This window comes from Phyllobates terribilis, unplaced genomic scaffold (genome assembly GCF_046119375.1).
Source record: "Phyllobates terribilis strain yellow unplaced genomic scaffold, ASM4611937v1 Scaffold_1__5_contigs__length_1240528914, whole genome shotgun sequence".
In the NCBI taxonomy this organism is placed as follows: Eukaryota; Metazoa; Chordata; class Amphibia; order Anura; family Dendrobatidae; genus Phyllobates; species Phyllobates terribilis.
In genome coordinates, this window is record NW_027362761.1 from 898,758,375 (window position 1) to 898,783,751 (window position 25,377).

At 43.9% G+C, this 25,377-nt stretch overlaps 1 protein-coding gene across 1 annotated transcript; it reads left to right on the forward strand.

Annotated features, from left to right (window-relative positions):
- The first annotated feature begins 3,180 nt into the window (after positions 1-3,180).
- Positions 3,181-24,971, forward strand: FAM241A (family with sequence similarity 241 member A). The gene is made up of 2 exons (XM_073655497.1): positions 3,181-3,512; positions 24,563-24,971. Exons 1-2 carry the CDS (start codon positions 3,318-3,320, stop codon positions 24,806-24,808), a joined length of 441 nt encoding a protein of 146 aa, XP_073511598.1. The 5' UTR covers positions 3,181-3,317; the 3' UTR covers positions 24,809-24,971.
- Positions 24,972-25,377: the final 406 nt, after the last annotated feature.

Consider the following 25,377-nt stretch of genomic DNA (forward strand, 5'->3'; position numbering starts at 1 on the left):
CCCCACCCCGAGCAGGTGGAGCTACGGAGCGATGAAAACGTCGGAGAGAGAGCAAGTATAGAAGCAAGTATGGAAGCCGGGAGAATAGCTGAGCCGTAAAGTGACAGTCCCGCCGAAAATGGGACGGTTGGGAGCTATGTCATAATGTTTGTAAAGTGCTGTGGAATTAAATAAGTGAGTAAAATTAAATAAATAAATAAACCCACATCACTATGCAGTCCTGCCTTGGACTCGGAGTCCATGTCTGCGATCCTGACCCTTTGGGTCAGCTGCCGCAGTACCAGCGACTGCCCTTGGGGTGGTACCTGGCAGCCACCTGCAGCTCAAGCCTAACTCCATCAGGAGCTCTAGTGAAAACCAGATGACCGCTTAGCTACGCCCCTCCAAGAGTAAGCTCAGACCGTGGCGCAGTGGGTCCGTGATCTACATGCGTGACATTAGTTCAACAGAATATTCAGGTGACCAGCTATTTCCCCACCCTAGTGAGTTGTGGTGGTACGTAGGTGAGATATCCGGACTAAGGCTACGGCCCCACTATCGGTATTTGGTTAGAGTAAGCCAAAACAAGGAGTGGGTCAAAAATGCAGAATCGGTGCACCTGTTTCTCTGATTGTTCCCCACCTGGTTTTGGCTTACAAATGCTGAGGAAAAGTACTGACCAAATACTGAGAGTGAGGTCGTGGCCTAACCGTAGAAATGGGTGATCCACGCTCCCCAGCGACTTGGGAGAGCTTCAGGGCAGGCCATTCTAAGCCCTCTGGAAGGCCATGAAATAATGTGGACAGAAGCACGCTCCACAGCCATTGCTCCTGTTTGCCGAAGTAGGTCATGTTAAGTGGTTGAGTTTCGGGTAACCCTGGTTGCAGGCTGGAGACCAGTCGGGTCTTGGGAAGTGTCAAAAAAGAGTTCAAGGTAGAAGCTCTTTAGTTGTGAGAAGTACTGTTGGTACCTTCGTGGCCGAGAAGGCTTGTGTGTATTGTGTTCCTGGGACCCGGAGGGACTGTTGCATACCCTTGTGGCTGGAGATATACCTGGATAAGCCAAATAAGCTGAACTTTTATTCTTCTTTTGTTGCGCCTTTTTTTGCTGCACTTCAGGCGCTTGTGCAGCTGGGAGGGTCTGATACCGTCAGTAAAAGAGACTGTGATTTTTATGGACTTTTTTACATGTTTCTGGATCCTAACCAAGAAGGACCGGGTCCCGTGTGTTTTAAGGACTTGGATATTGTGCAGGACTGTGTTGTCTATTCTTCCGGGGTCCTTAATCAAGAAGAACCGGATGCCGTGGGGATGCCGACAACCCCGAAGAAGACGTCTTGAGACAGCAAAACTTTAGTCCGAGTGTTTTAAAGTATGAATTTACCTCTTTGTTATAGGTCCTGGATTGCTGTGGACAGCAATCATTAAAGAGGGGGTGTGTAAAGGTGGAGAAGATGGCTAACACCCCCTCTGAAGACCCTTGTTGTATTGTATTACATGTTTTTATCCTTCTGGAGGCTGCAGTTGATGTTAGTCAGGGGTGACATGGTTAACTGTAGGGTTGGCCCATGGTTGGGGAAGAGTAATGGTATGTGCACATGATCCGGACAGGCAGTTCATTAGACACAGTATACTTTATGCTGCGTCCAAAGTGTTGCGTTATATGAACGCAGGAGAAACCACATGTGTTCATTGAACCATGCGGATTCACCGCATTCAATACATTGTAGTGATCTAATTTCTCTTGAGGAGACTAGCGACTCCGCAAGAGAAATTGACATGCTGTGGTCTGGAAAGCGGTTGAGTCGCAGATGCACAGAGACGCATAGTGGACATGGGATTTCTAGAAATTCCATCCACTATGTAAACACGCAGCTTCAAACCCGCAGCAGCTCCTGATTGTGTGCACATACTCTAATAGTGACCAGTGTGTGAGTTCCTTGTTTGGAGGTAGTTGTTAGTAAGCAAGAGACAAGAAAATACACCCTCAGAAAGGTTATCATCACCGAGTGTGTGTGGAAGCAAAAGAGAGAAGGAAAGGGAGCAAGTTCCAGCAAGAATTCTACAGTGGCGGAAGTTTCTCTTAGCAGGCAAGTGGGACTGGAAAAGGCTAAAGGAAGTGGTGGTGTTAGCCAGACCTGGAGATCAGCTGGAAGGAATACGGCGTCAGCCAGCCATGTCCGTAAGGTGGTAGCTAGTGAGAGCTCCCTTACATCGTTCACAAGAGTACAGTCAGGGTGCAATGGTAACACCAGGGGTGGGGAACCTTTTTTCTGCCAAGGGGATATTTATATCATCCTTCAGGGGCCATACAAATCATGCACTAACTGCTCCCCAAAGTACGTCCTGACGCTGGCACTAGTGTCAGAACGTAATCTTTCATTGCACGCACCTCAGTGTTCAGTAGTGAATACTACATGCGTGCGCTCACAGAGCAAGAAGAAATTAATGGGCCCAAGCATTGTGGCCCTCAGGAATCTGCCCGGGGGGCCGGATAAAAGGTCTTCGCAGGCTGTAAATGGCCCGAGGTTCCGCATCCCTGGGTAACAGCGTAAAGCATTGACCTGTGTGACCGTGTACCGGGAAGATGGAGTTACCAGATTTGTCCTATTCACCTGTAACGTATCTCACAAGTACTGTGCCGCCATCCAAGACCATGAAGAACGTGCCCCTGCTCCCCTCTGTACATACCTTCATCGCTAGTAATAAGGACTTTATTTTTGCAAACTTGTCTGATTACTTCATTGGGAAGTTAATGGGGTGCGGTGGCAGAACCAAGCCTGAAGGTGTCCGCAGCAGAAACACCACCCACACCCAAGATGTTTAGGGGCGTGGATACGTGTAGGGCAGTTTACCCCATTACAAAAATGTCAGAAAAATAAAAAAGTTGTAACTCTTGAAAATTAAGAGGGGTCCACATGTGCCTGTGTGGTCTGAGGTGAGTAATTGTATCACTGGCCCCTGGATTGCCACCAATTTCCCTAATGGTCACCTGATGACTGCAGCCTATCGGAGGCCTCAGGTGACTGAAGAACGGTGACGTCATAGCTGGCATCACCAGAGTCGCTGCACCCACGGGGGGCACTGATTACATTCCCGTCCTCCCTGCCCTGTGTAATTCTGTGCGCACAGCCGGTATGAGGACTGTTTGACCAGTGCCTTGTAACAGCAGCTCCTCACTACTCCGCAGTCTCTGTTTATATAGCAGAAGGACGACGTCATGACGTCAGTGTGATGATGTCACCGGCAGGACGAGCCCGCACTATATATAGCCTGAGTGGCAGCCGCCCGTGACAGTGACAGTGACAGTCGCGCCCTGTGCAGGAAGCAGTCAGGTCCATGCCCCGGAGTGACGCGCAGGCTGCAGCCGAGCGGGAGCCTCAGCTGATTGCGGCCGGGCGCGGCTCTGTGTGTACAGGCGGCATGGAGCCAACAAGAAGGTCCGCACTGGAGCAGCCCAGCCCGGTCAGCAGGCAGCAGGGCAAGCGGCCGGAGCCGTGCGGACACCGGAGCGAGCACACAGCACAGGCGCAGGTGAGCGACATGTCCGTACACGCAGGGCTGTAGTAGCGTCCGTACCCGGCGGCACCACTAGTCCCAGCGTGCCCCGGCCGCTGTCTGCTCCGCTATGTGGAGGCTCGGCGCTGTGTACAGTGCGCTCAGCTGTCCCCGTTATAGAAGTTAAGTGGAAAGTTCTTGGTGTTCTCTGGGATCTGTAGCCGCGTCCTCCCTGCGGAGGGGCAGGCGGGGGTGACGGCTGCTGCCAACCTCCCTCATTATCTCCTGGGCAGATCAGCCAAACGCCCCACTATAGGGGCCCGTTAACATGTCAGTTATTCAAGTACGTGTTCTATCCGTGTTCTCACAGGTAGAGCTTGTACCCAGTATCGTCTATGGAGCTGTTCACACTTCTGATTTGTCAGACCGAGTGTTCCATGTCCGATATTTGTCAGTGTCACATCAACATTGCCAATGCTAATCTATGGATCCCAGAAAGATGTGACTGCACTCAGCTGTCATGTGTCTGCTGTTAGGATTTCTCAGGCTGGTTGATGGGAGAAGCTGGAGAAACTTTTCTTTATCTAAGAAACACTGATGGAATGCGGACCAAACTCTGATCTAAAGCCCTGGTGAAACTGTCCATTTATCTGAATGAACCCAATGACTCCTGGGACATCAGACCCGAATTAATAAAAAAAACAAGCTAATTTCACATTGTATCATTAAAAATCCCCTGATTGTTTTCTCCATCTGTCATTTGTATGGCATCTTTTTATATTTATCAGCATTTCATAAAATTTGCAAGAACAAATACATTGCAATTATTAACATAGGAAACTGTATCTAAGGCTGGGGTCACACCACAGTATGTAATGTTGGTCTGACTTTCATCCAGAATAGCAGGATTTTTGTTCTTCCCTCACCTTCCATCTGCGTGAGGTCTGTATGCAATTTATTTTTACTCAGCAACGATTAATCTTACAGAACCATTTACAGTTTCCTATGTTACTAGATTGTAATGTATCTGTAAAAGTCAGATACCGTACTGATGGTCCTTATGTCATTCGAATATTTAGTTTTTTCCACAGACCAGTTCTGTCAGTGGGAAAAAAAGGTCATTAGCATGGCTTCATTGAATAACATTGGTCCCATATGCTATCTGATAAAATTTTTTTATAGCACTTGTCCGATTTATACGGCTTTTCCATTTGGATTTTCTGATGGCAAATCCGTAGAGAAATACAAGATCAGCAACGTAGATGTGGTTTGAACCAATGTCTTTCACACTCCACAGAAATATTATTATATTATAATTTTGCCTCTGAAATGGCATGTCAGTGTTATGGGATTGATGTGGATTTTCCCTATTGAGGTAGTCAAAATCTGCAACAAAACCCTGCTGATCACTTTGCCTCAGTGACCTCATGTGACTACTGCAACTGATTCAATCAATAGTGATTGGCTGCAGAGGTCACGTGTCTGTTTAACCATAATCTGATGCAGAGTACTTAATAGGGGCTGCATGGGACTTTTATATTGCTGACCTAATCTCAGGATAGGCCATCAATAGCTGATCATTAGGGTGTGACACGACAGACTCTGTTCTGGATGTGATCAGTTGCAGAGTGGAACTACAAAACTGCGTAGTGGCAGTGACCCGGTACTGCATGTCCTCCCCATTGATTTGACGGGGCGTATGTGCAGCACCAAGCCATGGCCTCTGTGCAGTTGACAGAGCTTATCGGTGTAGGTGTCGGGTGTTGCACCCCCACCGATCAGATATTGATGAGGTGTCCTAAGGATAGGCCATCAATATTAAAGTCCTGGACAACTCCTTTAAAATTTTACTTTTGTTATTGGGAGAGTAGTGTGAGGTCCATGGGAGACCTCACTGTATAAAGCCTTCTATACTAATGACTAGGTTGACATTTGATGGCAAAAACATCCTGGCATGCAGCACCAGTTTGTTATAATGAAACACACCATGCTCAAACCCCATTAGAGGTTTAGGGTCCAGCATGCAGTTGATGCCCATCGGCACTGTCATTTTGTTTTGTTTTTTTTCTTATAGTGAAACAGAAAACAAGAAATGATAAAGTAGATGGAAACCCAGATAATCCTATCCTAATCACTCACTACAACCTGCTCCCCCTCCATACACAGTATGGCCCTTCAGGAGTAATAAGATGGGGGGGCGGGGGGGGGGACTGGCCACTTGTAACTTGGTAACAAGTCTTCTTTAAAGGTGTTTGCACTACAGCTCCAAGAAATTACAGAAACTGTGGGCTCACAGCCCTGTGGACAACTGTAGCGTTCACAAAAATGAGAAGGGTGTGAAAGGGTTTCCAGAATATAACCCAAGCCAATGTCTCCTAGTTCTAGTGGCTGGTGAAGAGCCCATTACATTTTATGCTGGTGCTCAGATCACGCTCATGCCCATGGGGAACCATGTAAAAGACACTAGACTTCTGTCTACTATTCTTCTCTACTATTCCTGACGGAAACCCTACAGGTTCAGTCTTTCTGTATATTCCCCATGGAGGGCAAGATGCATTTTCTGCCTTTCTGCACTGAGGAAATGGTGTACAGTTTGCTGATTGAGCACTGAGGTGCAATGGGCCTTATGACACAGCCTAGAGGTCTGTTATGGGTCAGTTCCCTTTCACTTGTTATCACACATTTCCCAGAAGCTGATATGAGAATCTATGGTTGCTGTGTGTATTTGCACTGCCTGCGAGTCCTCAATAGGTGACGGATTAGTAGTAGAAGCATGGCAAGGACAACTTCTTTATTTGCTCCTGCTTGAGAGGTTTATGATATTGACTTTGTGGGCACAAGACGGGGCACGTTTATAAAAGTGAGCCATTATAGAGTTACTGAAAATGACAGTCTTTAACAGATGTGTGTGCTGTATGTACATGACATTTTGAGCTATGTAGTATATATTTTTTCTACATGTATTTAAAAAATGAATAATGCGGATTGTCAAAATTCATGACTAGGGATGAGTGGGCCTGTGGAAATTCTGGTTCTGGTACACAACCAGAACTTTAGTCCAAAGTCTGGTGTGGGTACCAGAAATGTACCAGACTTGAACCAGAATCCTAACCCCATTGAAAACAATAGAGACCTGAACTTTTGATCTGGAAAGTCTGTCTGGGAGAAGTCTGTGTTCTGAGTTTAGCACTAGACGCGATCTGGTATGAACCCCTAACTTTTAAGTACTGCTTCGCTCATCTCTATTCATGACCTGTCATTTAGGGATAAAGCCACAGTTGGGTGCAATGACACATCCAATAGTAAAAGTATGGTGCTCTGTCTGGTAAGCCATGAAGGGGACACTGCTTTCCAGCCCTCTCAAATAGCTAATTGTCCATTGTCCTGAGAGTGAGACCCCCACTGATGTTTTATTGGTGGTATATTCTATAGATAAGATTGATTTTAAAGTCCTGGATAACAACCGTTAAAAGGAGCTTCTCAGCCCTTAGGCTTTGTGAATATCTGCACCATGTCTGACTGAGGCTGCAGAGTGCCACCAAACAAGAAGATATCCTATTAAAACTACTCAAACTCTGTAATATAATCACATTATCAATATTCTGCCGTCACAAATGACTGAGCTGATCAGCAGAACCGGGAGCTGCCACTAAAGTGTGATAGAGCTGTAGATCCACTCAGAATACTAGTAATGACTGGTGGGGTGCTGGTGTCTTTCTCCTACTAAGCCATGATTGAGAAGCTAGTCAAAGGACAAGGCCACTGATGTCATTGTAGTGAAAACCCCACTAACGCCAGCCTACATCTCCAAACAAAATACTGAGCAGAACTGCAGTGGTGCAAAATAGACATCCCAAGTCTGAGCAACATTTGATCTGCACTGTATTTTCCCATCCCACTCCTCTGCTGCTATTGTGACCCCATTATTTATATATGGAATGCTACTGCTATGGTTTATATGCCATTAGAATGCCATCATAAGGATTCTGGCTCCTGAGTTTGGACCATGTAAAGGCTTATGCTAAGTCAAAGTCAAAAACTTTGTGTTCAGACTGTAAAAGGGGGAAAAACCCTCCTGTGAAACCATGAATGGGGTCATGTGTCTTACAGGAAATCTACAAATGTAGTTAGTGGAGGAACCAAGAAAGGATTATAATGTAGCAGCAGGAACCAGCTTTTGTGTTGTGAGCGTAGATATTTTCTGTGATTCTGGAATCATAAAGGCATATTTAAAGACCCTACTATGTAGGTGGCACAATATGGGTAGCTGTCTATGGTAGGCACCATGATATGGGCAACACTGTTATTACTGTGCTAGCTTGGACATTCTACATGAATGTCAGTAGTACCCCTGTATAGTTATGTGCTACCCTATCTGGGTGCAGGCTAAAGTAGTAAACACCCCGATTCCCTGAATGTGGACCACCATGTTCCGAAGACTCCTAGTTATTAAATGTGTGCTCGCTGCCAGGTCCTCCACAATGTGGAGAGGATGCCAGCATTGCAAAATGAAACTACAGACTTCACAAAAACTGCTAGAATTGGGGGGGGGGGGGGGGGTCTCTGTCACTACTTTCTGCTTCCTTCTTCCTTGGAAATGGGCAGCATAAACCTGGTGATGACAAAAAAAATCATCTTTGTGGTGTAACAGGAGGGTGTCTACAGACAATGTGAGGGTGTCTACAGACAATGTGAGGGTGTCTACAGACAATGTGAGCATGGCCTGATGTTCCCCCAGAATGACAGGTGGAAATGCAAAGGGAGTCTATGAATTGTTTGCTTTGTTGGACAGTTGAATATTTATGGCGAAAAAGTGCATGAGCACACAGCAGTTGTAATGGGAAAGTCACATTATGAGCTTCATTGTAATTTCATTATCCATTTATCCCCCGGTGGATTAATTAGTGCTCTGTGTCCTAGATTATAGTTAATAGGCATCTAATACAATTCCACAAGATCACATGTCTGTAAGGGATGATCCTGAACTGCCACTATAGAATATCGAAGTTCTATAGGATCAGTGGGACCCACGACTTGCTCCTAAGTGCCCTCTTCTATAAGCAGTGCTGCTCGGCTCCTATATAAGCTTGTGCAGACCAGAAAACTGGCGATTGTGCAATGGCACATGTAGGCACTCAGCTGCTGCCTGGGAGAGTAGACCCCCCCCCCCCCCCCCCCTACTGATCTGCACATTGAGGGGAATACAAAAGATGGTACCCTTTAATTTCCAATATTTCAATTAAAGGGAGGTGTTCACATGAAGGATATGCTGCTACCATGTGCCACTTCTTTCTTTCTAGACCTCTGGGGCCATTGCCAATTTTGAGCATGTTATGGAATATTTCCACTGCAGACTTTTCACCAAATCCGTGGACAGAATCCTCATGTTTGTGGATTTCACACTGCTCAATTTACTTAGCATTGAAAAGAGTGAAAACTGTAAATGAGTGCTTCAGACTTGAACTCCGCACTATGCTTTTTCTTGCAGATTTTTTTGTTCCTGTAATGGGAACAGAATTTTGGAAAACCCATTAACTTGCACTGCAAATCCACAGTAAAGTACAAAATCCAAACTGAAAATCTGCCGTGTGAACTTGACCTTAAGGGCTCCCCATACAGATTGTCAGAAGGAGCCCTAGGGCACGTGCACATTCTGTTTGTATTTTCCATCTGGTGTTTTAATAAACCTCAAATGGAACATGATGGAGGTTTGATCTCCTGACTTTCAATAGGATCGTTCCCACCTGTGTAGCGCCTTTGTTGCTAAACTGGACAGATGCACTTGCTGGTCTGATTCCAGAATGTTTGATACATCATTTTTCAAATCCAGCTCCCATCTAGATCCAACGCCATTGGGAGAAGCCAGATGACGACTGATGCATCAGAACCTAATTCAGATATTAGTGAACCCAGTCATGGTGCATCCTCCATCAGACTGCACGGCTCTCCTGGCTGTTGATGGAGGCTCATACCACCAAGCTGTCATCTGCCTCCTCCAATACATGAAATGCATGGAAAAGGTTTATTTAGTTGTAGGAGGCTGAAAGTTCTGATCACATTATCTTTATCGGTAGCCATTTTGAGAACATCACATATAGTAAAAGGAAAGTCAGCTCACCCAGTACTTATAATCCAGCTTGCATGGAACCAGGTGGATCCACACCAGAATATGCTCAAGAAAAAAGTGATAGTTGTTCCAGCATCTGGTAAAATAATTCTTTCTTTGTAATTTTTGCAAGTTTTTAATGGACGAAAAATAAAGGTTGCATAGACAGGGTAGGGGAGCTAGATGCGTTTCGAACGCTCACTTGCATTCTTTATCACTGCAGTGATAAAGAACGCAAGTGAGCTTTCGAAATGCGTCTTGCTCCCCTACCCTGACTATGCAACCTTTGTAATTTTTGCAAGTTTTTAATGGACGAAAAATAAAAGAATTATTTTACCAGACGCTGGAACAACTATCCCTTTTATTTTGAGAACATGCCTGTCACATTGAAGTCATATAGGCTCCTGGAGAGGTGGAATTGCCAGGTCTACAGGGATTGTTCATGTCTCGGTGCACACATATATAAAATCTACGTCTGAGCCTAGGTTCCACACACCATACCGTCAGTGTTCCCTCAGCTTGTGGCTGATAACCTGGCTCTGCCCCATGCACAGGTGCAGTTGACTCACATTATGCAGATAATCATTTTGTAACCTACTAGTGTGACCCCTTATCTGTTACAAGAAACATGGTGTTGTAAGGTATGATTCATGAGCCGGCACGATTTGCATCATACAGTAAGGGCTTCTACTCGTCTAAAGTCACATTCACACCAGCTCAGGTAATCTTTATTAAAACTAAAATGAAATCCTCAAAAATGAAGTTTCTTTCAGCAATATTCAGTCTTCCTATCGAAGTGCATGACTTGCATATGACCAGAGTTTGGTGCATCACTCCTAGAGTATGTAAGAATCCCACGTGCCTTGCACATCTTTTCTCTGTGGTAAGATACACTTTAAGATGTTTGCCCTGGGGTGACAATATACGAATTACTGAACCCGTTCTTTGCTGGATGTGTAGGTCAGGTGGAGTATGGCCTGTGTAAGCATTACGATCTGATTGTTTGCACCATGTGCCACTCATCAGTGTAAAAAGTCCACATAAAAGAAGCTATTATGTAGGGTGAAGAAAGATATACATTGAACTTTATGGCTAGGCCTTTCATGAGATTTATGACCCACAATGCCATGTAAAAGGCCTTGTGAGCATGTGATTACAATAGATTGAAACCCTTTTTGTAGGCATGGCACTTGCATATCATGTGGTCATACATGTGAGAATGACTGCCATGATGCACTGTGTGGATGGGTGACCCGTTTGGAGTACAATCCCCTGAGGTTCATACTACATAAGGTTTAGTATTTTCACACTGTATATACTCACACATTGCAGGTAGTGTAAGCACAAAGCGGTCACAAGTTTTTCAGCATTTTCATCAAAACAAACTTACTTGCTCTTTGGCATGGCAAAGCCAAATGCATAGAACCTGTCCAGAAGTGGCCCAAGTAACCCTATTACCAACCCTTAGGCCACATTCACACGTTCAGTATTTGTTCCAAACCTGATTTTGGCTTACAATCAGAGGGAAAATAGAAGACATGCACCACTTCTGTATTTTTCACCCACTCAAGGTTTTGGCTTACAAATACTGATGTGAAATGCTAAACTTGTGAACGTGGCCTTAAGCATAATGTGTGCTTCCACTATCCTCTCCTACATAGATCTGGTGAACAACCTCTGTATGTTGTATCACCGTTCTATAACATTAGCCAATCGATAATACTGCCATGTCTATTATATTACCGCAGTATGGGGTTTGTTTTCCAAATTGTTCTCCACTGATAGAATGATGATTATCATTTGTATGACATTTGAACTTTTGTATCAGCACTGCTGTAATTGTCCTCGTTACTGTGTAACGTTTGTAGTTGGTGCAGGATGGGTGCTAAATGGAATCTGGCTATGTTCACATATTGCATTTTTTTTAAATGCAAATTAAAAGCTGTGCTTTACAGTACCAGCGAAAGCTGAGCTTTCAGAAATCTCAAGCACACGCACTGTTTTTTTTCCTGACCAAATTGGGAAAACAAATTGCAGCATGTCATTTCTTTCAGCATTTTTGTCACCCATAGAAAGCAATGAGTAAGTACAAAAACGCAGGTATCAGGTTTTGCTGTGTTTTTAGTGAGAAAAAGCAACATGGACAAAAAACAAAGCTGTGTGAGACTTCTGAAATCTCATAGACTTTGCTGGTACTGTAAAACGCTGCTGAAAATTTGCATAAAAGCTGAAACACATTCCTAGTGTAAACATAGCCTTACATTTAACCTGTTTTTTTATGAACTTTTTAGAATAGTCACTGTTTTTTCAGACAAATCTTTTTCAACTAAATAATTTGATCAAATTGCCCTTTATTCCAAAAATGGTTTCATATGTCTTGCATTGCTGACCTGTGTTCATGCTTCTGTAGTGGAAGCAAAGCTGAACTTTGGGATCCTGAAAAACTCAGCAAAACCTGCTTTTTGTAAGCAGCTTCTTTACTGCCAAGAGCAGGGTTTTGCCTGCAGAAAAAATGCAATGTGTGAACATGGCCTAACCTTAGCTGAAAAATAACACCCTCCATGGGAAACAACTCTTCTGGCATGTTACATTTTCTTCTGCATTTGTAAAAACTATGTAAACGCACAGTTGCACAAATTTGTGCTTTAAAAAACAAAAAACTTCAGATAAACTTTGGAAATATTGGTAATTAATTAAAGTTAGGACGCAGTCAGGCAGCCGTATAACACAGATGACAATCGCATCGCATTGCAATGCTTGGACTGGCAGGAGCATGACTGCATGGAAATACATGCAGTTACTATGGTCAGGAGAGCTGTCAGCCAGTCAATGCACTGCAGTGCGATTGTCATCCGTGTTGTACATCAGTCTGACTGCGCCCTTAAAAAATCGGTGCCATCTGTACTTAGATTATCTTTGATGCAGTTGGTGATATCACAGGTATAGTCATCTTGTAAGGTATGATTTCATTAAACCTAGTTGGAGGTGGGTGTTCCTGTTTGGGGCCACTTACATCCCTAATTGTAGCTTTCATCTATCTTAAGTGTTTCATAAACCTTATTATGGTGCCTGTATCACAGGGACTTGGCCGAGGTGTGCCCTGGATTGTTAGCAGCTGATTCACTTCAGAGTTTCCTCTGTTAACTATTAATAACTTTTATGATTCAGTTTTTATTGTTTGTTTTTTCTTGATACAAAAAAAAAACACACCATTGTAGGTCTATCTTTAGAATTTTATTGCTCTATTTGTATGGTGAAGCAGTTTGTTCTTTGCTGTTTGTTTGTTTTTTGCTTTTTGATCTCCCTCTTAAAGTTAAGCCCCCGTCTCGCATAGCGAGATCGCTGCTGAGTCACGGTTTTGGTGACGCAACAGCGACCTCACCAGCGATGTCGCTATGTGTGACACTTTGCAGCGATCAGGCCCCTGCTGTGAGATCGCTGATCGCTGCAAAATGTCCTGGACCATTTTTTGGTCTTTGCCCTCCCTCTGGTCAGCACACATCGCTGTGTGTGACCAACGGGACCAGCGATCAGGCTGGTAACCATGATAAACAGCGGGTTACTAGGGGCACACGCGCACTTAGTAACCCGCTGTTTATCATGGTTACCACTATGTTACGGTGAGTGGTAACCTCCCGCTCACCGTAGCAGAGTGGTAACCATGATAAACAGCGGGTTACTAGGTGTGCGTGTGCCCCTAGTAACCCACTGTTTATCATGGTTACCAGCCTGCTCCTGGTTCAGCCAGAACATCGTGGATTCTTTCCACGATGTTGCTGCTCCCCTGATCATTGGTGAGCCTGCCTGTTTGACAGCTCACCAGCAATCACATAGCGACGCAGCAACGATCCCTGACAGGTCGTATCGTTGTCGGGATCGCTGTAGCGTCGCTAAGTGTGACGGGGCCTTAATGCAGGCAGCCAAATACGGACTGACCTTCACCAAGCCGTTTTAGGCTATTTTCCCTATGACAAGCTTTTCATGGGTTTTTGAGGTTGAAGATTTTTCTACACCTTCTAAAGGGGTTGTCCAATCCATATCGATGTCTGCAGTTACTGAGTGACTGCAGCCTTATTGATCAGGGCAGGGAAAGCTGACGTCCCATTGGTCATTGGTGTATAAAAAAATAATTATATCGCAAAAAAAGTAAAAAAAAATATAAAAATATTAAACCAATAAATACATATTTATGTAAAAACAAAAATAAAGTACACCTATTCAGTAATGCCGCATCCAGAATGACCTGAAATATAACTGTCCCACTAGTTAACACCTTCAGTGAACACTGTAGAAAAAAAATGGCAAAAAAATATCGTACCGCTGAACAAAAAGTGGAATTAAACTCTGTCAAAATTTCAATAAAAATGGTATCGCAAAAAAAACAAGCCGCCATACAGGTCCATCTGCGGAAAAGTTAAACTGCTAGAACAACTTTTTTGTAAATTTTGATGGGAAAATGAGAAACTGCTGATTTAAACTTTTTTTTTTGTTAGAACAGTTAAGATAAAAAAAAAAATCATGCAAATGTAAAGTAGACATGTGGGAAATGTTTATAAATAATTTTGTACAGCATGACTAACTAGTTTAAGGATATAAAAATTGAAAGTTTGAAAATTGCAAAATTTTGAAATGCTAAAAATTTCGCCCTGAATTTACTACTAACAAAGTACAATGTGACACGAAGAAAAATCTCAATCACTGGGATTTGTTCAAGCATTCCACAGTTATTACTGCATTAAGGGACACTGGTCAGAATTGTAAAATTTGGCCTGGTCCAGCAGGTGAAAACAGGCAAAGGGGGGTGAGATTTATTTTATTTTTTTTCTTACTTCAGTAGTCCCTCTAGGAGACTTGAAGCTACGATCGTCCGATCGCCTGTGCTATACATAGCAGTGCTTTAGCAGAGTTATGAATGCCAGATATCACAATCTCATATGAACACCAGCCATGGGCCAGTGTTCACAGGAGTATCGTAATGACATGTATGGGGGTCATCATTATACCCCCAGCTATCATTACAGTCCATTGGCGCCTCTCAATCACATGACAGTGGAGCTGATGGGCAGGATCATTACGCACTTCTGGTTGGTGCGTGTTTAAATCCCACTGTCAGTTAAGTCCTGCTGTCAATCACTGGTTAACAGTCGCAGGCGAAGATAATTAAATCTGCCATCAAGTACAGGGAAAGATGTGGGCTTGGCGTTCAAGGTTTCCAGTACACTAGGTCACGTACAGGTTTCCAGGACACTATGTAGAATGAATGGTGTCATTCAAAAGTACAATTCTTCAAAAAAAAAAAAAAAAAAGCCCTCATACACATATATGGACAAAAAAATAAAATGATGGCTCTTGGAAGAAGGGTAGGAGAAAATAGCCATGATGTGAAGGGGTTATGTAGCAGACAGTTATAAGTATTGTCTGCTCACTGGTCTGCAGTGGAGTCACTGCTTCTAATAAAGGGAATAACATTAATTCTGGAATGGTAATATGTACCATTGTCTAATACATACTCAACACATGAATGATGGACAGCTCATTATTTTTGGGAATTGGATATTTGTGCCTGATTGAAGCCCTGAATCTACTTAACGTACTTTCCAAACTCATTTGGTTATGTTTTACATATATTACATGCTGTTATTCTTGGCATGTACTTTGCCTCCTCATCTCAGGGTGACATTTCCCTATGTAATGGCTGTTATGGAGACGTGCAGGTGGGTTGCCCACATTTTTCTTAGATATGTTCTGAAAATTAAATGAATAGCTAAGTCTATTCACAGGGATATACCTAAAGACAGGAGACCTATGCCCATATGTATTGTTAATTGTGCTCTGCATCAATGAATTGAAAAGGGTAATCTATAAAGTGCATGCTTATTAAATCCCGTGTATTTAGATTTGTCCCTATGTCTGAATACTCCTTTTCCTTGTGCAGAAATACATTTACAGCTTCACCACATCCACTTGTTGAGTGGGCAGACAAAGGTCACAAAGCGGTTGGTAATTATTTCTTATGGTAATAATAATATAGTACATAGATGATGCCCTTAACGTTCCATGCTGTACATGTATAGTATTGCATGGGTATCAAAGCTGGACATGCGATCAACAGTAGGTGCCCGGTAATGATGCCTTGAATGCAGCCATTAATCTACAAGTCGTGGGCTCATTGTCTCAGTGGAACACTTGTTCTGCTGTATTCACAACTGCCATAGACTCAGGTATGATGGTTGTACAGGGAGCGCCTTCTGGGCATGGGTACAGGTTAAGAATGACTTATTTTATTTATTTTTCCCGTATAACATGCACGTACAGTACTTGCATAAAAAGCTATTGCAATGTCTTTTCTCTGTATTCATCATACAGTGCTAGAATATAGTCAGGGTTGTGTGGATTTTTCATTCAAATTTAATGAATAAAAATTCCCATTACGGTCTGATTTCTCTTCAGTTACAAAACCTTTTACAATTAATGTTTTTCCTGCAGTATAAAATCTAATGGCTAGATTGCATGCTTTTTCAATGAACAATGCTCCTAATTACAATGTTTACAGGAAAAGTGCACCACTTTGTTCTCCATAAAAGCACTGGTTTATCCAATCGTCATTGTGGTCTGTTATCTCGTGCTGTTTATTACATGTATCTCATACATGTATTCCCATATGAATACTGAAGTCATTCATTGAAATCCACTGACAGCTTCTCCTCACGGTTCCTCTGAGGGTGTGCATGTGTTCTCTTTGCAGAGAGGAGTATAAATTCTGGGCAGGAATGTACTGCGTCTTAAGGTTGAAAATTATAGGTTTGTTGGGATATGGGATTAGGGTGGGTCAGGGAATTGAAGCTGTGATCATTTGTCTGTTATACTACTTTAGCATTGTGTCATTTATTGTATTTGAAAGATGCAAAAATCTGTATTTGGAGTTTCAATAGAGATAACTAACTACAGGTCATGGGAACCGAACATACCCAACCCTCTTTTTCTCTTCATTCCCCCCCCCCCCCACTTCTCCACTTCCTGTCAAGGGGAGACTTGGGGGAACTCCTATGCACATTAGTCTGTTACTTAACATTGTCCTACTTTCATCTTGTGTATTGGCATCATATGACACAAGCCCTAAATTTCCCTTTATGAAATCTGAGATGAGAATGAAATAAATATATCTAAGATGCTTGTGTAGCTCCCCAGGGGGTCTGGTTGCCACAGTGGTAGAAATACCATTTCTGGGAGCGAGCATGGGTTTTCCTGGTCAGGAGCACTATTGCATGCAACGCCTCCTGCCCCAGTCCAGGGAGGGGGAAGAACCTGCCCTTTATAAACTGGATCTGGGGCGGAGTTAGTAGAGTAGAGTCAAGTTCGAGTCCAGAGGAAGGGACAGAGGAGCAGCAAGGAGCTCTGTAGGAGACAGGAGCTGAAGGCCAGGGACTGGAGCTAGCAGAGCTCGTCCTGGCCAAAGACACAGAGAACCGGACACCGGAGTCTGAGGCTGTGAGGCTATCCACATCCAGCAGCAGTAACCACCTGGCAGGGGATTTCAGGTCCTCTGGCAATAGAAAGCCTGGAGGCTCAGTCACACGCAATGGACCGGCACTGCCACTGAGGAGCGGAAGGTACCAAAGGCCCCAAGTCACCAGCCATATGGGTGAGCACCACACGGTACACTCAGGGACGTGGGCTACTACACGACTACAGCAGGGTAGCCAGGAAGAGTGCAGTCAGACGGGAAGGCCTACACCTCCACCTGGCCAGGGGGACTTTTGTTCGCTCACAGACTGACCAGGCCTCTAATGTTAGCCAGTACTCCTGGCAGGGCCTTCTTCATTACCAGCAGTAAAGACCCTGAACTGCACTGCACGGACTGAGTCATTTCTACTGCGCCCATGTACCACAACCCCCACCATCTACACGCGCTCCCCTGAGGCTATACTCCTCCCATGGGGAGTTATACTACCCTCTGCTGCGCACCCAACATCAGCCGCAGCGGTCTGCCCCGCAGCAGCGGCTCTCAGTGACTGCAATCCACGGGTGGCGTAGTCTGACATTTCAACATTAAAAACCAAGTAAACAGATCCGCCACTGGTTTGACCACCCTGAGCCACAGGACCGGGTCGCCTCCACGGAGACTACAACCCCTAGCATTAAACAGAGACCCGGCTCCGGGTATTTCCCCACACATGGCCCAGGGGGCGCGTCACTTGTGTGGCTATAATTTAAGGTTATGGGTTTTTTTGTTTTTTTGTGACTACCATTAGTTAACAAAATTGCAAAAAATCCAGTTTACAATGCTTATTCCTTTATCCCTTTTCAGAGATGTAGGTGATCACTGGTTTGGCTGCAAAAAAACCTCCATCTGATAAGAAGGTGGGTCCAGGCTGTGTCCCACTCTCCTATGGAGGGTAACCTGGATCTGTCAACCTCTTTTGTTATATTTTGGACAGTGTGGCTGTGTAAGTTAAGTTCATATTCTGCTAGGTAGCTTTGTATTCTTCCCACAGATTGGCAGGAGAGGCCTGTGAAAACTACAAATCAGTGTGCTGTATGTAAAACTAAGCTTGCTTCATCTTTGGGTTTGTTCACATCACGTATACATCGGACAAGTGAAATCTGATAAAAAAATCAGATTGCTTTTGGACCAATGTTCAATGAGTGCAAATCGGTGTATTTTTTCTTAGCAGTATTCTGCATAATATCACAGCATGCTGCGATTTCACTCCAAAACTGGATGGGTGTAAGAAAAAAAATTGCGTGCCATATGGACAATCAGTATGACATCTGATTTCTACAGATACAATACTGTTCTGTAGCATAAAACTGAATGGTCCTGTAAAAGACTAATGGCTGCTGCCTAAAAAAAGGATTGTATATGGACAGCACACTAATGACAAGTGAGAGAAAAATCGCCCCACTCTCCTAAATGAGACCGATTATTTATACGCTAGTGTGAGCGAGTCCTTACTGTTACTATGCTAAAAGTACATTGATGAAACCATTGGCAATGGAAGTATTCTGTGCTTACTGGAAAGATGACATCCACAATTGGGTTAAATTCTGGTTTGTCAATGCTTTTCAGCGTCAGACTCCTTCAGGACAACCATGTGCTTAAAAATATTAAACAGCTGGTTAGAAGTGATATCCTTTCTGCGTTGTAGAGGAAATCCACACCTAACATGGTCTCTAAGAAGACTCATCAGAATGGCTCAAGATCAGAAGTGGCGTTTCAATTGCCTGGGAGAGGTGAACTAGAGTCACATTCCTTTGCCAGATAATCATTAAAGCATTGAAGGGGATGTCCACTACTAGGACAACTCCTTCTCAATCTGAATGTTTGCTCCTGTTCAAATAAAAACATTTCATACTCGTGTGGTTGTTGTCACACGATCCCTGAGCTCATTTGGCGCTGGCTGCCTTCAAACTAATCAAAATCAATAGGAAGTTGGGGCTGCGGCTGCTTGGACTTCCTTTTGATATTTGTTTTTCCAAAGGCGGACAGTGACGCCAGTGCTGGAAGTTTCCTGCCGTAGGATACCAACCCGCTCTCGTGGATCTGTCATATCTGGAAAATCAAACTACTGTAATTATAGTTTTCTGGAAATGCTATTGTAGCACCCTGAGGACTCGGCTGCTACAGGGGTATTACACCTCAAGCCAGAGGTGTGGTATTCCACTCCCGGGTAAGGATGGAGTGTGGAACTGAGCTAGTAGGCTGCATGCACTACATACATCCCATTTCCGGGGGACAGAACGACGGTACTCCCACCAGTTTATGTGCAGGTACGACAGCGTCTGTCCCTGGCTGGAGTGGGAGGGGGGTGGAACATCCCAGTAGTGTAGGGGCAGATAGGGGGAGTAGTCTGGGTAAATGTAGGAGCTCATTGGGTGCTGGTCACCTGAGCTCACACATAGAGGGAGTATATAAGGTGGGCACCATCTTAGGACAGAGTCAGTCAGTCAGTCTGTGAGTCAGCAGTAACTCCAGGAGAGGAGAAGGAAGAGGGACCCAGAGGCGCAGGACGAGAGGGGACCCCAAGATCCCAGAATAAGGACAAAAGGGTGAAGGGTCGGCAAAAGGGTACCGGATCCCAAGCTGGCAGAGGCCAAAGCAAACCTTAGCCAGGAACCGGAGGTCGTGGGCAAGATTTGCCACGACCCTCACCAAATCCACCAGAATGGCACACCGAGCATAGGGTCAGGGAAGCCAGAGAAGGTTCAACCACCAAGAGACCCGAGGGAGCCGGACATAGGTGGATCCCTGGTGAGAACGGCCAGAGAGAGAGAGAAGGGAGCTCAGGACCATACTCGGGAATTGCCCGGGAGTTGACAGAGTCCCGCACCTGGTGGACGCAGCACGGCTTGGGTGGTCACTGCTGTACAGAGTGACCCGAGCAACACCAGTGAGTAAAAACCCTGAAACTGCATTTCATGCCTCTGAGTCTCCTTGCTGCACCTTCACAACCACCATCCTCCACGTCTGACCCCCTGAGGCTATACCCCTCCCGTTGGGGGTTATACTACCACAGCTGCACACACACCACCAGCCTCAGCGGACCATCCTGCAGCGGCGGCCTTTTGACCGCAAATCAACGGGTGGCGTAGTCGACACTAAGAACATCTGCAAGGACTGCCGCACACTGAGTTTGACACCCTGGGCACGGACCGGGTCACAGCCACTCGGAGACTACAACCCCCATCTGATCCGGCTCCGGGTATCCCTAACAACATGGCCCAGGGGGCGCATCACTATCAACATGGAAAAAAATATATATGCAAATGAAAAAGGCAAACCATATCTTTAGAATGAGAATCTGGCTTCATTTGTCAGTTCTAATCATCTTAATTTGGTTATCACCTAACTTACACAATGTTATGTCAGCATATTTATCAGATGTTTGCTGCTTCATGTTATCCCCTATACAAGGAGTTATGGCACTGATTCAGCAGACAGTTTTTGGGCATAAACCTGCTTGAAATTTTGCAACTTTTGCCCCTTTTATACCAATCTCTGCCAACTTTTTGAAAAGTTGTTTTGCCAGGAGGCCAAACAGTGGGGAAAAATAATCCTGATTAATGCTAAAGTGGCATCAATAACAGCAAAGTACTCCAGTCTGACTTGTGTACATTTCTTGCGACGGTGCACTGCAGCTGAAAGATCCATTATTCATTAAGAGGCATGCTTCTCGAAGAAACGTTGGTGCATCTTACTCCAGTGGTATACAAGACACTAGCTTTGATGAATCCGCCTCATTGTTTCTGGCTCTAGCAGCCACATGTGATCACTGACTGCCGACTGGCGCAGTCTCTAGACCTCAGCAAAGCTGAGCCTAAAGCCAAATACTACCACTGCTTGGTAACTTATGATGACCCAAGGAACTCTACGCCGCTGTTCTGTTCTAGGACCGTGTTTGACAGCTGTCGTAAACAAGTAGAGCCACAATGCATTGTCCCTTATGGCTAAATCGTTTTTTACATGATCTACAACTGCAGAAAAATGGAACCTCTCACGAAATGGCACATCATGAAACAGCAAAGCTCACGTGATGTGTTTGTGTAGACCTTAGTTTATGTGCAAACACTGGGTTTGCTGCTGGTATTTCTGGAATGAAGTGTTTGTAGTAACCGGTATTGTCTGTTTACTATCAAAGCATTTCTCTGCAGATTTGTGATAAAGATCCCATTAGGGATATGCAAAGCTTTATTCTCATCTGTATCGGCTGTATCTTTATATTTTTTTTTCTTCTTGCTATATCCTAGTCATAACCTACATCCCGGAGAACAGGAAGTCTTTGAATCTGACATGTTGTGTATGTACTTGCTCTAAATTTTGCAGTATTGCTCTGATGTGGCATACACTATACACCCAGCAGACTCTGCTGTACTCAGCATGTCCTAAAAAAACTATTTCCTGAATATCTTGCATCTGCTAAATGTGCTACATGCAAGGTGGACAGACTATTTTGTAAGCTGCTTATTGATATATACTGACATGGTCTCCCTGAAAACAAGGTATGACACTCTTGGCATTGTGCACAGTAAGATCGCTAAGTGAAAGTGTATCAGAGGTTTTCTCCTAGAAACCATGTTCAGAATATGTGGCTCCCACTGCTTTTTCGGAGGCGAATACCCCCCTTAAGTCCTTTTTGGTAGGACAGCCTTTCTTAATATCAGCAGGGTGAAAGCTGTGACATTCTAACAATGTGCGTTTGGTTTGTTTCTTTTGTTGGGGTGGTTTCTTTTCAAATTTACCATGCACAGCATCATAGAATAGGTGGCGACTGCATGATTGTCTCTAGGTTCCATTTGCTTGAATGAGGCTGAAATGCCGTGAGATATATTGGACATGGCTGCTAGAAATTCACTATTCCAGGTAAACCATTAACTCCACTGATCTCCATTAACAGCCTTTCCTGCAAGGGTTTTCTGAAGCCTTGATATTGATCATAAGCTGTTCCTTAGCTGGGACACTAAGATGTTATCTGTGGGGAAATAGACCACAATGCCTGCCTTACTGCTATGAGTACAGACTGGCTGCTGGTCTCCTGACCTGTACTCCAAACCCTCAGTGGCATTCAGTATGATGCTGTAGAGTTCAGCTTAGGAGACCCACAGCTAGACAACACATTGGTCTGTATTCCGACAGCAAAACAGATGTGAAACCAGCCTAAGGCTGGAACCGCACATGCCATTTTTGTTGGTGAAAACACTGCCTCTGCTCATCTACAATGAGACACTTCTTACATATGTTCTCCTGTTGAGGATGAGGATTCTAGCTGGGGAACTCCTCTTTATTAGATTGGATTATTAGGTCCACTAATCAGTTTAGAAAGTTTCATATACCAGATCGCCTCTTTTAAAGTACTAGTAACAGGACTCTAGTCCTACAAAATATCACTCAAACATGGGGAAACTATGCTTCAGATGACTGGATAGCCATCGCAGTAACCACGAATGTTGGCTTATGGCTCCTAATTTGAGACCTTCAGTACTTCTCTAAAGGAAACCTTTTAAAAGTGTATAAACTGGATAGTTTATTAATCCTGTGCTTATGACATTGTCGTGCATGTTTGCACATGTAGGACATTTGGTTCAATCTTTACGGAGCATTATTCCAGATTTACTTTTCCTGCAGATTAACATATGTGAATGTTTGCAATACGAGTGGTTAGGGAGAAATCTGCTAACTTTTCTGTTTGGATGTGAGTGCTGTTTCCTGACTTTGTCCTTGCTATTCAAAAACGTGTAACACAGCCAGCTGGGATTTTTTTTTTTCATTTCTCTTGAAAGGGACAGGCGTCTGAATTTGTAAAGTTCTGCACCACCGCAAGACTTGCATATCATTATAGAAAATGTAGAATCCAGATTAACAGGTTATTTACAGTCCTGCAGCGTAAACATTTATGTGCCTATTTGATATAAGGGTGTGAGGATTTCTTGTCAAACTATGAATTCAGTTGATTTTCTTTGCAGGGAATAACCAGAATTATGACACATAAAAGCATCATCCGTTACCTTTGTGTCACCGGGACTGGGCTAGTCCCTGCACAAAGTCCATGCACTCGCGCCCCAGCTCGGATCAGTCGTAACAAGCTGGCAACAGTCATTACGCATTGTAAGACTAATATCCACTGTGCAGAGTCCAGCGCTGCCCCCACAAGTGATGTCAAGTAGAAGCCAGGTATTGGTTTTACAACACGCACTGACCGTGTGCTCTGTTGCCAGCTGGCTACTACGGAGCTGAGTCCGCAAGAGAGCACACTGCCTTTGTGCACATCATACAGAGACTAGCCCTGCCCCTGAAACCAACTGACTCCTCATTTCGCGGGGGGCAGAGGCTGCAGGAGCACTGGGATTGTGAAATAAAACCTCTAAGGGGGGGGAGAAAAGCAGTTAGGGAAGTTTTATTTAAAGCATATTAAAAAAATGTTTCGATTTAGGATGAAAATTAATTTGTATTTCAGACCACCCTTTTAAATAAGGTTCAACACATCCCATCATTTGACTCATAAGTTACAGAAGGACTATACGGTACCTCTATATGATAATGGACATTCATGATGATCTTGTATCCAAACATCTTATTCCATTATACCTTGCTGTATTTCTAATAGTAATTGCACTACACGTGTCTTGCTCCTAGAGCTCTTCCTGTAACTTGCATGTATGACCTAGCATTATCATACTGCGGAGCTGCATTAGCAGACATGGTCACATGTACTCAAACACATCTTTCTGATGCAATAAAGCGGCCACATACTTTTCCCCATATAGTTATTGGGACACCTCCCCTCTTTTTTCCCCAGATTCCACTGTTCTGGGAGAGTGTTCTACAATATTTTGAAGTCGTGGGAATTATGCTCATGAATTTGGCACTTCTAGTAAGTGGGATTCCCCTTTGTTTGCACCAGAAATTCTACTCCAATCAGACTGGAGTAGCATTTCTGGCCTACAGCATGCTGGCATTTTTGATTAATTTGATGGGTGGGCGTGACCATGCCCCAGCCCCCCATCCCACACCCATTTCAAGGGAGCAGAGTCAAACTGGTGGGGAAAAAAAACTAAAGTCACAAAACTTTGCGCAATGGAGAGTTGCTCAAAACATTGACTTTTTCAAAGCTTTTATGCCAATTTTGTGAAGTGAAGGTTTTGATTCAACAGCCCCAGTGGGCTTTAGCATATGGTGACCCCAATCTGTAACTTTTTGTGATCTCCACTTTGTTCTTAACTATTTCACTTCAATTAAACCATTTGCAGTTGATTGTGGAACATTTTTAAAAGGGAAGAAATCTCACTAACCGACCTGTTGAGGTGGTGACATATTACAGCGCCAGTACTACCGTTCAGCCCCATTCTGGTGGCTTGGCTGCATAGCTGACACCTGCAGTGTAAATTCCTGGAAATTCTTTTAGCTCCCAACTATCTTGTGATGTAATGTACAATGTGTCTACAACTATATAATAAAAACTAAACCATTGTTTTGTCTCCCCAGACTTCAACCATTCAGAACAACCATCCAGAGCAGATCATAAGGGACGACTATGAAAAAATGGGGACACTTTTTGGTGCGATCAACAAAATTCTACTTGACACTGGCTTCTCCCGGATGTACTTTGGTGAAAGGACTGTGGAACCTGTGCTCCTGTTGTTTTTTGGAGTCATGCTTTGGTTTCTCGGCTTGCAAGCTCTAGGACTGGTGTCCATTCTCTGCCTTGTAATTATTCATATACAGTCATGACGTATAGCACTGGATTATTTTACAAAAGTTTAATATATTTAAAAATAAGACCTTTTATCTTTAAGAACACGGCACAAGGAATATTTTAAATTCAGAGAATTGTCTGTTAACCTATTATGTAAATGTTTTACATTGCATTGAACAATTAAAACTAATTTTCAAAGACTGATGTACACATTACCCAATATTTGCTGCTCCATGACCTGTGGCTATTGTCTGACTCCCCCCACAACATTATATGGGGACAGTCAGGATACCCACTATCTAATATGTATGGGCATCTTTTATGTGAAGTGTCAGATTTAAACACTGGTAACTAGTATGTATACTACCCTCCACCATCTTAAGGGGGGATTCTCGTGTTTGAATCTTTTGGATAGGGGATAACTTTCCGATTGCTGGGCGTCTGATGCCGCTCTATTCATTTTAATGGGAGTACCAAAAAAATCAGTTCTTTGGCACTCCCATTAAGTGTGAATGGAGTTATAGTACGCATGATCGATCTCTGCTCCCTTCTACCAAGACTCTTAAGTTCCAGTTCTCTGGGATCATTGGTGACAACAGTGGTA

Bases quoted from the DNA above. Each gene is read 5' to 3' on its own strand.
- FAM241A (XM_073655497.1), top strand. From the start codon at position 3,318: ATGCCCCGGAGTGACGCGCAGGCTGCAGCCGAGCGGGAGCCTCAGCTG. The intron at 3,513-24,562 runs GTGAGCGACATG...TTGTCTCCCCAG, and splicing joins AGCACACAGCACAGGCGCAG to ACTTCAACCATTCAGAACAA.